Source organism: Pteropus alecto, unplaced genomic scaffold, assembly GCF_000325575.1.
Source record: "Pteropus alecto unplaced genomic scaffold, ASM32557v1 scaffold338, whole genome shotgun sequence".
NCBI classification, from domain to species: domain Eukaryota; kingdom Metazoa; phylum Chordata; class Mammalia; order Chiroptera; family Pteropodidae; genus Pteropus; species Pteropus alecto.
The window spans coordinates 1678435-1692615 of NW_006441995.1; the positions used below are offsets into that span (position 1 = coordinate 1678435).

General features: G+C 44.5%; 1 protein-coding gene across 6 annotated transcripts in view; it reads left to right on the forward strand.

Annotated features, from left to right (window-relative positions):
* EGFLAM (EGF like, fibronectin type III and laminin G domains) overlaps positions 1-14181 on the forward strand; it is a 149250-nt gene that overhangs the window by 117113 nt on the left and 17956 nt on the right. For all 6 annotated transcript variants that reach the window (XM_015595313.2, XM_006919497.2, XM_015595314.1 and 3 more), the window contains 3 exons: positions 2181-2292; positions 6497-6613; positions 9048-9228. In XM_015595313.2, coding sequence (XP_015450799.1) covers positions 2181-2292; positions 6497-6613; positions 9048-9228 — 410 coding nt within the window. The remainder of the gene's footprint in view (positions 1-2180; positions 2293-6496; positions 6614-9047; positions 9229-14181) is intronic.

A 14181-nucleotide genomic window follows, 5' to 3' on the forward strand; every position in this document is an offset into this window, starting at 1 on the left:
TGTTGTTTTGAAGGAAATCACAGGTCATATTCGATCTTCATTCATATTGCTGGACTGTCATTTTTAGGAAGAGCATGTGGGTGAGACGTTCCAACCATGCATTGCCCTTAATTGCTGGTCATTTTTCATAGCTGATGGGAAATGCTCATTGCATTAGGTTTCCATAATTCTTCAAAAAGACAGTTCGTTTTTGCCCTTATAACTGAATTCCTATACATCAGTAACATCTCTCACCTTGGGGAATGGACAAACACTTTTGTTTCTTTGGTTATACAGAAATGCAGAAACATCCTATGTCTCAAGACAACGTTAGTAGGTATTTAACTGATTCAATTTACATATGATTATGCAAACCAGTCTAAGAAATTCTCTTAGAACTATTTGTCAAGTTGAGAAAGGAAGACACCTCGCATATCACCTTGTACTTTCAAATGGCTTCCTCCTGGATAAGGGATGACCAGAAAGAGCCAGGGGAGAGTTGAGACTCCTCAGCCCACCTCCTGGACAGATCGCCCCCTGTGCTTCTGCAGTCGCAGCTCCAGCTGTGGCGGTCACAGAGGCCTGAGACCTCAGAAAGTCCAGCTTTTCTCTTTCTTAGTTATGTGCCAACTTTTGACAAGGAGCATTTTTAACTTTTTTAAAAATGAGAGTTATTGTTTTCCTGCCTGTCAAGAAAGGTGCCTGGAAAAAGAATTCTTGAGTATTACGTGTGATGAAAAGGAGGTGAGCATTCCGAGTTCCCAAGGAACGGCGAATGACCATCTGCTCTCTGTCCCATACCCTCTCCAGGGTAACCTGACAACCATCTGCTTCCTTGTCCTGTCCCCTCTCCAGGGTAACCTGACAACTATGATCACTGTTAGTGTTTCAGCCGCCCCTTCGGAAGATGTTTATATTGAAAACATTGAGACTTCCTGCTTAATTAAGAAAATTCCATGAGAGCCTGAACTATTGGAAGTTGTGAAATGGGCCAAATCATTTTAACTTTAGGAAAAGGGTATGATGGTCAAATTCATTAGGAACTTGATTCAAAAATTGAGACAATTGAAATGAGCTTGCGGTGACCGTGATCAATATAGCTATGCTGAAGAAGCAGCATATTGACAGGGAATGACCTCTGCAGGACAAGAACATGACTAAGAAGCTGTTACTTATTATGGAGACAGGGCCACTTAAAAAGTGCCGCTGGGTTTTTTATTGCATATTGATTTAGCCAAGGTGATTAAATCCTAATTGCTAAGGACAAATCACAAAAGCATTTGCCAGAGCAAAAAATCAAGTGAGAGGGTGAAGACCTTTCAATAATTGCACGCATTGGTATTCCTGATGGTTTTCCGAAGATGATCCAGGATCACAAAATAATTGGGAGGTACAGTGAAGGCCAGGAACTATGTCGTTAGAAATACAAATGCAATAATTACACTCTTTTTGCACACCTCGCTATAAAAAGTAATGTGTAAAACTATTATCAATATTCTTTAAACTTCAGGTGCTTCCACCTTGAATTAAAAACTGAATTTTTGAAGTACTTTTAATCCCTCTCACAATGTCAGATGACATGGAACCTGTCCCTGCCCCAATATTTTATTATGAAAATTTTCTAACACATACGAAAGTCGAAAGAATTGTACAGTAAATATCCTTATACCCACCTCCTATAGTCTACAATTAACACTTTGGTATATTTGCTTTTTCACATATCTAGCCATCCTCGTATCTGTCTGTCCGTTCATCCGTCCATCCGTCCATCCATCCATCCATCCATTTATCCATCCATCCATCTTATTTTTCTATGCATTTCAAAAGATGCTTCAGATAACACCAAGGAATCTGTGTTTTACAACATAGCCCATGTAATTTCTCTTCTTCAAAGCTCGTGTGCAGCAATGATCACATTTTACCCTCCTGTCACTCCTCATCTAGAAAACAAGGCTCATCCCACTCACATTTCATGTCTTTTGTAAGGAATAAGTAAAATAATAAATGCACTTTTCCTGCCATGAAGGGGTCCAACGAATGATGCTAACATGGCTGTGTTTACTAAGTCGGGATGATTGTTTCTTTTTTGCTGAACAGAATGAGATGCCCAATGAATCACTCCAGTTTCACTGGAGAGAGTGATGAACATTACCTGTAACACCAACGGTGCTAACCCATGCTCAGTTTCCTTCCTTCAACAGGAGTGAAGACCCCCTCACCCTGGGCCACTGGCACGAGCTGCATGTTTCTCGCACAGCGAAGAATGGCATCTTACAGGTGGATAAGCAGAAGGTAGTGGAAGGCATGGCAGAGGTAAGGACACACCTGTGCTTCTGATGATTAGTGTGGATGGGGTCACTGTTTTCTTCCTGCCCTGGAAACAAAAGCATAGTGGTTAAGTACATGGATTCCAGGGCCAGACTGCCTGGGCTAAAACCCAAGCTCCCCACTGGGTGAGTTACTTAACTTTTCTATTTCTCAACCGCGATAATAGTAGAGGTCTCACAGGGTGCTTTTAAGGATTAAATGAGCTGATACAAGTACAGCACTTAAAACGCTGCCTGCCACCTCCACTTCTCACTGCCAACCCCTGCCTTTGTTCGTGTGGGTGTGTAACATAGTATAGTAGGTCGGATGGCAGACTCTGAGGCAGGGCCAGCGGTGTGTGTGGCGGGGGGGCGCGGGGTCATACATCTGACAAGAACACAAGCTCTGAAACCAGACTTTGGCATTCAAAATCTAGCTCCATTACTTACTAGTAGTGTGAACTCAAATCCCGAGTTTGTGTTTTCTTATCTATAAAATGGGGATAATGGTGATAATAATAGTGCCAGTTCATAGAAATGTGCAAATTAGAATAACTATATATGTAAAACACAGCAGTATCTAGCGTATGGTCAGCGCTATGTAACTTTACTTACTGTTATTAGTTAATATTGTACTCTCATGGCCTCGAGAGCTCATAATTTCTTCTCAAGTTGATAACTTTCATCCACAATTTTATTTCCAAAGACATGTCCAAAGGAAAGTGACATTTTAAAGAAGAAATAAGAGAAATTTGCTTTCAACTATAACCAACTAAGATTATGCACACACAAAAAGTTTGTAGAGAGGACAATAGATTTGCCAATATTTTAATTTCAAATAGTCTTAATTTTGTGCATTGCAATATTTAAAGAGGGCACTAATGAATGTGAGCGTGATAAGAAAATGGATTGGTAGTGGGGAAAAAAGGAAGGAAAAGAGACTTTGGGCAGAGTAAGAGGTAGTGGTTGAAGAGAGAAGGAAGAAGGACATACACGTCCAGAAGCTTCCCTGGGGATGGCAGCGGTGGGAGGTCCTCCTTGGGAATGAGAAAAAGCCCCAACTGAGTTCTGCTTCAAGAGACAAGCACCCTTCACACCTAGAAAATGCTCCATATATATTTGTGGAAGGAAAGGAAGGAGGGAAGGAGGGAGGGAGGGAGGGAGGAAGGGAAGGATGGAGGGAGAGAGATCTAGATTCATCTGTTTCTAAGGGCACTAATCCTATCATAAGGGTCCCACCCTCATGAACTAATAGATGAAGGGAAATGAATTTTAAAGGGATAACAGAAGTCAATTCTAGTAGAATCCAGATCATTCTAACAGCTGACTTTAGTCTAAAACAGAATTAGAAGGTCGCAAGTATAGACCTGACTATATGTTCATTTAATAATATAAATTCTAAAAAGCATTGTACCTCTCTAGGCCTTAGTTACAAAGATCTGTAAAAAAGGAACATAAGCTTAGAACGATAGTATTTGTAAAGAGTAGGGTTTGAGGTCTTTGATGATAAATGAGGAACTCTTCAGGGCCTGGTATTTACCATTGGGATCTGACAGTGAAGAGACAACACAGAGGACACCACACCTCCGCGTTTCTATTATCACCATGTCAGGGGATGAAAATTAAATCAATATGGTAGAGCCAGTACCCTTTCTTTTGGGTTTTTGAACTGTGTTTGGACGGATGGAGCTGGCTGGAGTGCTGCCCACCTGGAAAGTGATATAAATAAACATGTGGGAGTGAAGGTGCGGCTATTTTGTGTGTGTGTGAGGGTGGTTCTATCGAGGCCACTATGAGACAGGAATGGGAAGGCCCCATCAAAGCTCCCCCAGCTGTTCTCCAGCTGTGATGCCCTGTTTAAAGCAGGGTGTGTGTGTGTGTGTGTGTGTGGCCTTAGATCTTAGAGACCAGCAGCCAGGAGTTATAGAACACTCCTGGGGGCTAACCCAGGAGCTGGGCCCCTAAGAGTCTGTGTCCAAACTAAACCTGACCCTTGCGTTGCTCAGCTGACTGCAATGAAAAACACCAATAGCCTGAGGTTGGGCCAAGTTATGGCGGCTCTCAACTCAAGGGGCCATGCTTCCACGGGCCTTAGAAAATCTAACTGGGGGTGGGGGTTACTCAAGTTTTCCAACCACTTCCAGCTAAACAGAAGTGTCAGATCCAGATACGAAACCCCTCACTTCCGTAAAGGCCTCATTTTGGTGAGGTCTTTTTGCTTCTGTCCTGCAGTCCCGTGTAGGTGTGGCAACTTGTCAACAGGAGGGGTAAAGGGAGGATTTTGATGAGCAACCAAAAGGAATCTGCTCTCACCTCACAAGGCCCTGCCCTGTTGCTTGGATATAACGGGAAGTCAAAGCTTTGTCAAAACAGCCTGCTTCTCTGAAATCTCTTTAATCCTGGCAACCTTCCTCCCTTCCTTTCATTAGTTTAACTTTCAGGTAAGAGCAGACAGACAGTGATGGGTGCCTGTAGGTGTGTGGCGACAGCTCTTGCCTGGCTCAGTATTCCACTGGGCCACAAGAATCTCTGAAAGCCCTTCTTTGATGGCCCCACCTCCCCCTAAGTTCAATAAGAACCCTCAAAACTTCCCGAAGGTTGTTGACAGAAAGCATTTTCGCCTGTAATCTAATCAAGACGCCCTAGCTGTTACCTGGCGGGGGGGTGGTGGGGCGGGGTGCAGCTACTGAGAGTGCTCCCCTGTGTGGAGCATCCTCCTCTCTGTTCTCCCTTCTCCACCCTGACCCCAACACCAGACCCCATAACCAGTCTCCTTCCTCCAGCCAGTGATCTTCCTAAAACACGGATCTCACTATTCTCTCTCCTGCATAAAACTCATTGCTTTTTGGGTAGAGTGCAAATTCTTCCGTGTGCATGATCTGGTCCCTCCTCGCCTCTGCCTTATGCTTTGTCCAGTTTCTACAATTGTAACTCTTCCTTGACCACTCTCCACTCTCTGTATCTGTGGTACCCATAGCCACCTAGACAGGCCTCACAGGACTAAGTTCACCTGCCTTTCCTTGTCTGCATTTCCCCCTGTGTAAGCCTCTGGGGAGCTGGGACTGGATCTTTCTCATTCACTGTTGCTTGTCCAGCACTTAGTTCCTGGGACCACAGTAGGTGCCCAATAATACTTGTTAAATAAATGACTGAATGCTGCTACTATTTGTGTTTCTTTTACTATAAATCAAAGGAAACAATACCTTATGTTACCCAAAGTGTGTTTCATCCCCAGAGATCTCAGATTTTAATTTATCTCTGTATATTATCTTAGAACATTTTAACATTTTGCTATGAACCATGTTTGAAGCAGTGTAGACATTAAATATTATACACAGCTTGTTATGTAGCCCAGCCATTGGCATTTAGGCTCTCGAAACAACCAGAGGCAGAGCAAGCCTTTAGGGATTGACAATGAGTTCTGAGAATTTGGAAAATGGAACAATTTCTCTATCTTTTGTAGCTGATAAGAAGAAATGCCTCCCACTGCCATGCCTTCTCTTTCTCTTGGCCTAAAGAAGTTCTACCTTTACCATTACCAAATATAACAATAACCAGCCATGCTGGAATGTGAGTGTGCGCGCAAGTCTGGGAAAAATGTGAAATAAATGGATCTCAGTGTGAGGATCGGCTAGACCGTGCTACAGTCAGTCATAAACAACACCCAAGTATCAGCAGCTTATAATAAGGGTTCATTTCACACTCACGCTACAAGTCCATCAATGGCCAGCTACAGCTTTCATCTGAGACCCAGTCTGAAGGAACTGGGGTGGTTCGGGAAGAGGGCGCGGTGAACCACTCCCCGGATCTGAAAGCTTCTGTCCAGAAGTGATTCATATCTCTTCTGCTCACATTTTATTGACTAAAGCAAGTTACAGGGCCCCACTTGAGATCAATAGATTGGAGGTAATCTTCCTGCAGGGAGGGGGTGCTGCTGAAGGAGCAGGCCGCCGCATTCATCATGACACACCGTGAGGTAGCTATTGTGATTCGCATGTCATAGATGATGTTACTGAGTCTCAGAAAGGTTAAGAAAATCACAAGCATTCAAACAGGTGGTAAGTAGCGATGCAAAGCTACTTGGGGCGGGGAGTCGAGCTGACATGCAGACAGACAGATGGTCGTGATGGGTCTTGAGGAACCCAAGGCACATGTGGTCTTCACCGTCTTGTCTGTAGTTATGTCATGTTTTGTTTTTAATCTGTCGGCAGGGTGGCTTCACCCAGATTAAGTGCAACACGGACATTTTTATTGGCGGAGTCCCCAATTACGATGAAGTGAAGAAGAATTCGGGCATCATCAAGCCATTTAGTGGGAGCATCCAGAAGGTACAGGCTTCACTTTCTCATGTTTATTGAGTGACCGTGACTGCAGATAATGGCACTGAGTAATCAGTGCCAACTGCTGCACCCAAAAAAGAAACTTTGAGGAAGTTTTAACATTTTTAAGATTTTGTTTTTTAATGCTCACAGCATAGCTTTCCAACCCCACTTTCTCATAACGTCTGCTCCTGAGTCTGTGCCTGCAGACATAACATGAATGCAATCTGATGAAGATGAATTTTTATAGCAAGTCCACCAAAATGTCCTGAGACTGTTGAAGGAGGCAACTGGCCTCAAGTTGCTTCAGATACTTCTACAAAAGGGAAGGAAGTGAATGGGATCTAATAGCAACTCTTGGCTCTATGCTTCTCATTGGGGTTAATATGCAGTTTGCTCAAGGCAAGAACCAACTTTCATTCCCACCTCCATCCCCCACCGGCATCTCTAGAATTTAGCAGTTGTTGATCAATCATGTAACCAAACTCTTAAGATATAGAATAAAGAGCCCTTCCAGAGAAAGTTGAGGAAAAAAACACTCAGCTGATAAAAGATGCAGGGCATTCGGCCCACTCATGTTCATCTCTTAGCCCTTCTCATGGGGCCGCCCATCTCTCTTGTATGAGAATCATGTGTTCCGTCTGCAACAGACATGCAGGTTGACTCACCAACCCAGATTCCCAGGACCAGCAAACACAGGAAAAAAAGGATTTGAAGAAAAGCATATTCTGTTCTTGGATGTTAGTGGCATCCTGTTTTCCTTTAGCAACCAATGGTGGGATGTGGGCCACGGATCCTTTTCAAGCCCGAGGCAAAGTATGAGGAAGGGTAAGATGAAGGAAGGACAGCGAAGGAAGGTCCTGTCATGATTTGCTCATCTTGGTGCTGGAAAGGGTCCCTGAGGCTCTGTCCTTATCTTGTCACCCCGTGTGGGGTCCAGTCAATCAATATTTGTTGACTGATGTGTTTCCCTTTGCTGTTGAACTGTTATATCAGTGACACCTCAGCCCTGACCATTGTCCCCTCCATGAGTGGGATTGGCCATGTTTAATCATGTGTTGAAATTCTCACTTAGGAAGCAAGCTGCAACCTAAGAGGCTTCGCCTTCTCCTCTCCATGTCAGGTTTTATCACCCCTCCCCCTTCACACAGCACACACAACCCTTTCCTCTTCAATTCCTGGAAAGGCCACCCTCCGCTCCCAAGGACAAAGTCATTGGCTGTGCCTTATCCTGCAGTGAACGGTGACATTCTTGGCTTGTCTCGAGTACATACAGAATTTCACAATCCATCACTCGAAGCATGAGAAGGGGGAGATTGTAGATGGATTTTGGCTACTCTCTAGCAGCTTCTGAGATTCAAGACTGGGACAAAGTTTTCTCCTAGCTTTCCTGACACTGTCCAAAGACTAGGCAGACCAGTGGAAACATGAATTCGTGGCAGAAAGAGCCATCGCTAACTGCTCAGGACCCTCTGCATGGTGCACTGTGGCTGAGTTCTGCAAAGCATGTGAGACGTTGAAACATCAATAGCTCAGGATTAATATACACTCTGAATCAAGGGCTGAAAACAATGGGTCTATTTATTTGGGGCCGGGGAGCCCAGTAACCTCTCCCTACAATTCATCAGTTTCTCCAGCGCCCCATTGCAGGGAAAAGGGGGTGTGGGCAAAAGAGCACTCTTTTCTCAGTGAGTATGCCCAGCAGTGCTCAACGTGATCTTTTCCTTTTTTTTTTTTTTGGAATGGGTGAAGGGGATGTGGAGAGGAAGAGAATTCAAGAATGTCAGGGAAGAAGGGCTGCAGGAGCCAGTGGGACAATGGGAAGGCCCAGTCGATGGACCTTGAGAAGACTACACGAGAACATTAGTCAGAAGAACAGAGCAGTACAGCGAGAAGCTTCTGATTGCACCGCCAACAGAAGCCATTGCTCCCCCTGTGATTCCTGCCTGCATAACACTTTGCTTTGGATTTTTCCCTACTCAGCTTTATAACAGCATCTCTCAACCTTTGCTGTATCTTAGACTCACCTGGGAAGCTTTTAAAAGTTACCGATGACTGGGTCTTACCCTCAAAAATTCTGATTCAATCGATTGGCGTAGGACTTGGGCAATAGTATATTTCCTGGAACTCCCCAGGCGACACTAATCTGCAGTCAGGTTGCGAACCTGACTTGGGTGTTAACTAGAACTTCTCTACCACCTCCCGGAGTGGCCAGGTCTTCCAGAACCAGAGGATGCTTTACTCGGCAGAGTCTCCCATGTGCCAAATGTCATTAATGCAGTTCCTGCGTCACTTTACAAGACTGACTCTCGAGGCAGCAACTTTCTCTCTTATTCTGAAAGCTCCCTCCCTGCACGTAGTTCAGGTTAGTGTGCCGAGGGAAGCTTTAGAGGACTGCAAAGATAGTGAATTCCTGAATTTCTTTATGTTTTCTCTCCCCAAGATCATCCTGAACGACCGGACCATCCATGTGAAACATGACTTTACGTCGGGCGTGAATGTGGAGAATGCGGCCCACCCGTGCGTGGGAGGCCCCTGCACCCACGGGGGCAGCTGCCGGCCCCGGAAGGAGGGCTATGAGTGTGACTGCCCCTTGGGCTTTGAGGGGCTGCACTGCCAGAAAGGTACCTGCGGGGGTCTCAGGCACTGCTTCCAGAAGCAGAGGGATGGACAGATCGTTGGTGGGCTGTCACTCTTAGGAGAAGAGTCGTACTGGTTATCATTATTGATGATTTCAATAACATATGAGATGGTTAATTACATAAAAATTACTATAATTATTTAATAATTAAAATGCTGAAATATTTCTGTAAACAGTAGGTAAATAGCTCTCCCACCCTCCTGCCCTGGCTTCTTCCCTGAGATTCCCCTCACGGTCCGGAAACCAAAAGGTTAGCCCATAATGGAGGGGGTTTTCCAAGGCCCCCGCATCTGAGCCACTGCAAGAGCCTACCCTGCCAGGTGGGTGCCTAGGTTTTATAGGTTGATAAATATTTTGACTCAATATTTGACCCCTGCCTGTGAATGTTATAAAGAGAAATCAGACATCTTGCCGAGTACAGAAGAATATAAATTGTACATTAGTTGCTGCAAACTAAAGTACAAATAACCTTCCATAGGGGGCTGTTTTCCATTCTACCTAAGTTTCTTCTGTGCCTCAGTTTTTTCATCTGTAAAATGGGAATAATAATAGCAATAGTATCTAATGCAGAGGGTTTTGGTGTAGATTAAAATGAGACGATGCATATTCTTTAGATGAGGAATGGAGCAGTACATAGTCCTTAGAAGAATGGCTGGTAGGTACTCAACCAATGGCAGCCATTATCATTAGCAGGTGCTGTGAGCTACTCAGCTTCCAGCCCACCCTTGTCTGAAAGCTAAAACAGGCCATAGACCCTGAGCCCCTGCCGGACTGAGCTTTCCACACCTGCTCAGGGGAGACAGGGGCCATGGCCTGCTGTCTAGACGAGGCCTGCCCACATATGGCCATCACGTTGAGCCATATAGACTTTCTTGTTTAGAATGTCAAGATGGTCTCACCTTTTTGGGAACTAATAATAATAATAATAAAAGATAGACAGCCCTGGCTTAAATAAGGCAGCCAGCCTTAGTGGAGGAATATGCTCTCTCTCTCTCTCTTTCCTATTTATTTCCAGGTTCCTGATTTTTGTCAGAAGTAGGGCTTAGAGAAAACGGTAAATTACAGGTAGATATTTCGGTGTACAGAAGGACAGGAGATGTTATTTGCAGCGGTCATAGAAAATATGAAAGATGCCAATTTGCCAGTTGGAAGATTAAGTAATATTATATTTAAATGAATTTTGAAACCTGAATGACAAATCATGTGAAATATATTCATTAACACAGGTCACCCTAGTGATAAACTCCCAAAGAAGAGTAATTGATCCATTTGTGAATGAGCCTGATTATGATTCTAACAAGCAAATTATTATTTAGCTAATAGCTCGTACTTGCAGAGATTTAGTTCGAGAGTGGCCCATTCATTCAGAAAATTGGATTTCCTAGGTCTCCGTTTTACCATAAGCAATTCAAGTTTGCTTCTGCTGTAAATACTAACACTAATAGTCAATATATAAAGTCCGGGCTTAAATGACAGTTAGCTTTGGGAAATAAAGGAAGAAGGAAAGGATCATTTGTGATCTTGTTAATGCTCATTTCCTGTTACAGAACATTAGCCATCACAGATAGAAAGAGCTCACGTTTATAGTTTCATAACTATAGGTTCAGGTTCAAAGAGAAACAAATCTTACCAGAACGAAGGGGCAGCACTCTGGTGAGGGTCTGGGCCTCCTGGCAAGATCCAAGCAATGGACAGTGGCGTGGGGAACTGGAGGGGCCTTTACGCCTCTCTCTGAAACACACAGGGTTAGAGCCATCGGCTGCCCTTCTGTTGTATCAGTATCTCCTTGTGCTTTGAAATAAAGATGGTGCTTCTGGCACAATGGGAGCCATTGCCAATGCTAGGAAGATTCATATGTGGGAGGCATGGCCTGTGTTACATAACTTCGTCTCCTGTTATACGCCTTCAGAAGATTAATGGGGCTCTGCGTGCAGGATGCTGCTGTTTAATGACAAATTTTCCAGGACCCAGTAGGCACAGAGCAGGTCCCGGTTGCCACACAAACTGCCGTTGTACTGGGAAAATCATCTAGTCTCATGTAAGAATTGAAATTAAAAAAAAAAAGGAAGAGAAATGGGCAACTACAATTGTTCCACAGAGATGCAAGAGAACATTCTAAAAGTTTGGGTAAATCCTTAGCTTAACAAACCAAGAATGATTAGAAGCCATTCTTGGTTGTGAGAGAGAACGCTGCCTAATCCAGCAAGATGATTCGTAGCCTCATATATTTAAAAGTTTATGTTGTTTTTTCTTTTTCTTTCTCTGCCTGAAAACTAGGTCACCCTTCAAAAGCAGGAACCTACTCCTAGTATTCCCCACAGAAGTTAAACTTGCCCTTTTACATTGAGCAACATCGTGTCGAAATCACCAGTGCCAGGCCCCATTCAGTTCATACCAAGGGGCACCTTCTCCATCAGGAATTTAGTTTTTAGGATCTTTAATGAGTCTGGTTTTCTCTAACCTCATTAGAGCATTTGTGGTAGGCAGGAGAATTCCAGTAGGGCGCTGGTCAGGAGATTGGATGCTTGTTCTCACCACTTGGTGGCTCAAGGGGGCTGGGGCCCTAAATTCAGACAAATCCTGGAGCAGTTCTAGGCGCCCAGACCATTATGATGGTTTCGGGAGCCCCCTTTGTCCCTGCAAGGTCGGGGGCAGGATTAGGAGAGCCTGATAGAGAGGGGTATGGTGCATCCCCTGAGCCCTGGGGCTGCAATTTTAGGGCACTGTCAGCTCCCTGAAGGAGCAGCTGCAGAAAATGGAGGCTCGCTGTCCCAATCTTGGGAACCCACCCAGGGCAGCAGGAGCCAGAGCTTCTAACTCACAGCCGTGACTTCAGGGGCCAACAAGAATCATAACTCTTGACTTTGGTGATCACCTCACCTTCATTAGGGGGCTCTCCCTCTTAGGTGTCTTCCTCCACCTCAAACCTCAGCACCCAAAGCAGCACCCCAATACAGAGGCCCCCCTTCTCATCTCACCAGAGAGGTGTCAACAAGGCCTCCCTATTCAAAAAAGTAGTCGCCATTCCTAGGGATTTTTTTCCTCTTTCTACTCTCATCCAAATTTATCCATATTGTGTCACGGTCCCCATGGCTCTTACATTCAAGTAAGTTGCTAATAAGTTAAAGCAGAATTTCGCAAAGCGCATGCAAAAATTTAAGTTCTAAGGAATATTAATGGGTGTTTTGTACACACACAGAGATGGACACACATACCTTCACATATACAAAATGCGAGGGCGGTTTTGTGGTCAAATAAGTTTGGGTAAGGCTGGATAAACACAGTTCAACAGCTTTCTCTTCTGTGGGACTTTTCAGAGCCTTTGTTATGCTCTGAGTGTTGAGAACAAGGGTACAGGGTGCAGCTGTTTTCTCTTAGGGTTTTCCCAGCCGATTGACAGACTGCTTGGGGAAGAACTGGGAGCCTTGATCCTCCCTTCCCTTCCCTTCGTTCCTGGGAACAGCTTGGGCTCAGATAGTGTAGGACCCCACAGGCCACTAGATGGGGGTGTTTCTCTGTAGCAGGTGAGCTGATCCATGCTACTGGACACTCATAGCTACTGAGGCCTGGGCTTAGGGCACAACTGTGTCAAAAATGCCTGGTCCTAAAAGATGGGATCTGGCCCGATCTATACGGACCTACCACCTACACAACAATTAGGGCATTTTACATTGTATTTAGTAGATTCACCTCATATTGCTGGATCTGATTTGGATGAATTTGGGGGAGTCTCAATGTATGAAAAATAGCTTCAATAAATATAGGCCATACTTAAAGAAAACCCAGCATATAAAATAACACGAATTAATAAAATATGCATACTACAGGAAATTTCTTTTCTTAGTATGGTGTATGATTAAACAATAAAAAATTGAGGAGTGTTCAGCCTAGATGTTGGTCTTTAGATAGCTGACGGCTGGTAGTGTAGAGAGAGATTTTTGTTGGTTTGTTTTGCGGCTACAGAGTCTGCTTCATGTAACAAGAATTCTGTACCAAGTAGTACCGTCCCCTGTGGGTGAGTGAGCTATGTGGTGTAGAAAGTGTTTCCTCGGGCTGCACGGGCATCCACTGGATGTTGTTGAGAGGGTTCCCAGTTGTTGGGAAAGCTACAGTACAGCAACTCCAGGTCCTGCCTTCACGACGGTCCTGTGGCTGACTGTGTGAAGGAGCCAGCACTCATTTCAACTCTTTATAGTCTACTGGGAATTTCAAGTCCCACAAGTGGAAAATGTGCTTCGCCTGGCTTAGAGGCTGCTCTCCACTGGGGTGTTTTTTGTGTCGCCAGAGGTATGAGCTTTCAGGTATAAACATGAGGGTGTGACAAAAGCACCTTTTGATTAATCGTCAGTAAGGTCTTCACCACGGGGGGAAGGGGGGAAGACAACGTAGAAAAAAATGGGTATAAAGGGTTAGGTTAAATATAATCATGTTTATAATATTTAAACAAACAACAAAGAGCCAAAGAGGGCTAGACGGTCACTGTTTTAGGATGGAATTAGTACATATCCATATATACTGACTGCAGTGAGTACGTTTTCACCGTTTAGTATTCAGTGGTGTCATTTCTAGAGGGTTCCCCTGCCCTTTGTTAACCACAAGATAGCTGGAACTCTGGATTCTTGCAAAAGGGGAGGGGAGACTGGGAATTAGGGTGATGTTTTCCACTCACTCTGGAGAGAAAAGAGGCAGCCGGCTGGCTTATCATTCCTTTCTCGCATACAGCCTAGAGCCAAGAAAAGTAATAATCATTGACAAGGTAAGTAACTCTTTAGCAAGGAACTGTTTTTCCAGGTTTAGAATAAACCTGGAAAGGTCAAGGGAGCCTCAGAGGTGTCAGACAACTTATTACACACACTTCTTGGTCCACCGCCACCCCCACCCTCACCCCTACCATTAAGCCCAGACTGGGAGGTGAGTTGGGCCCTCTGCGGGGCTT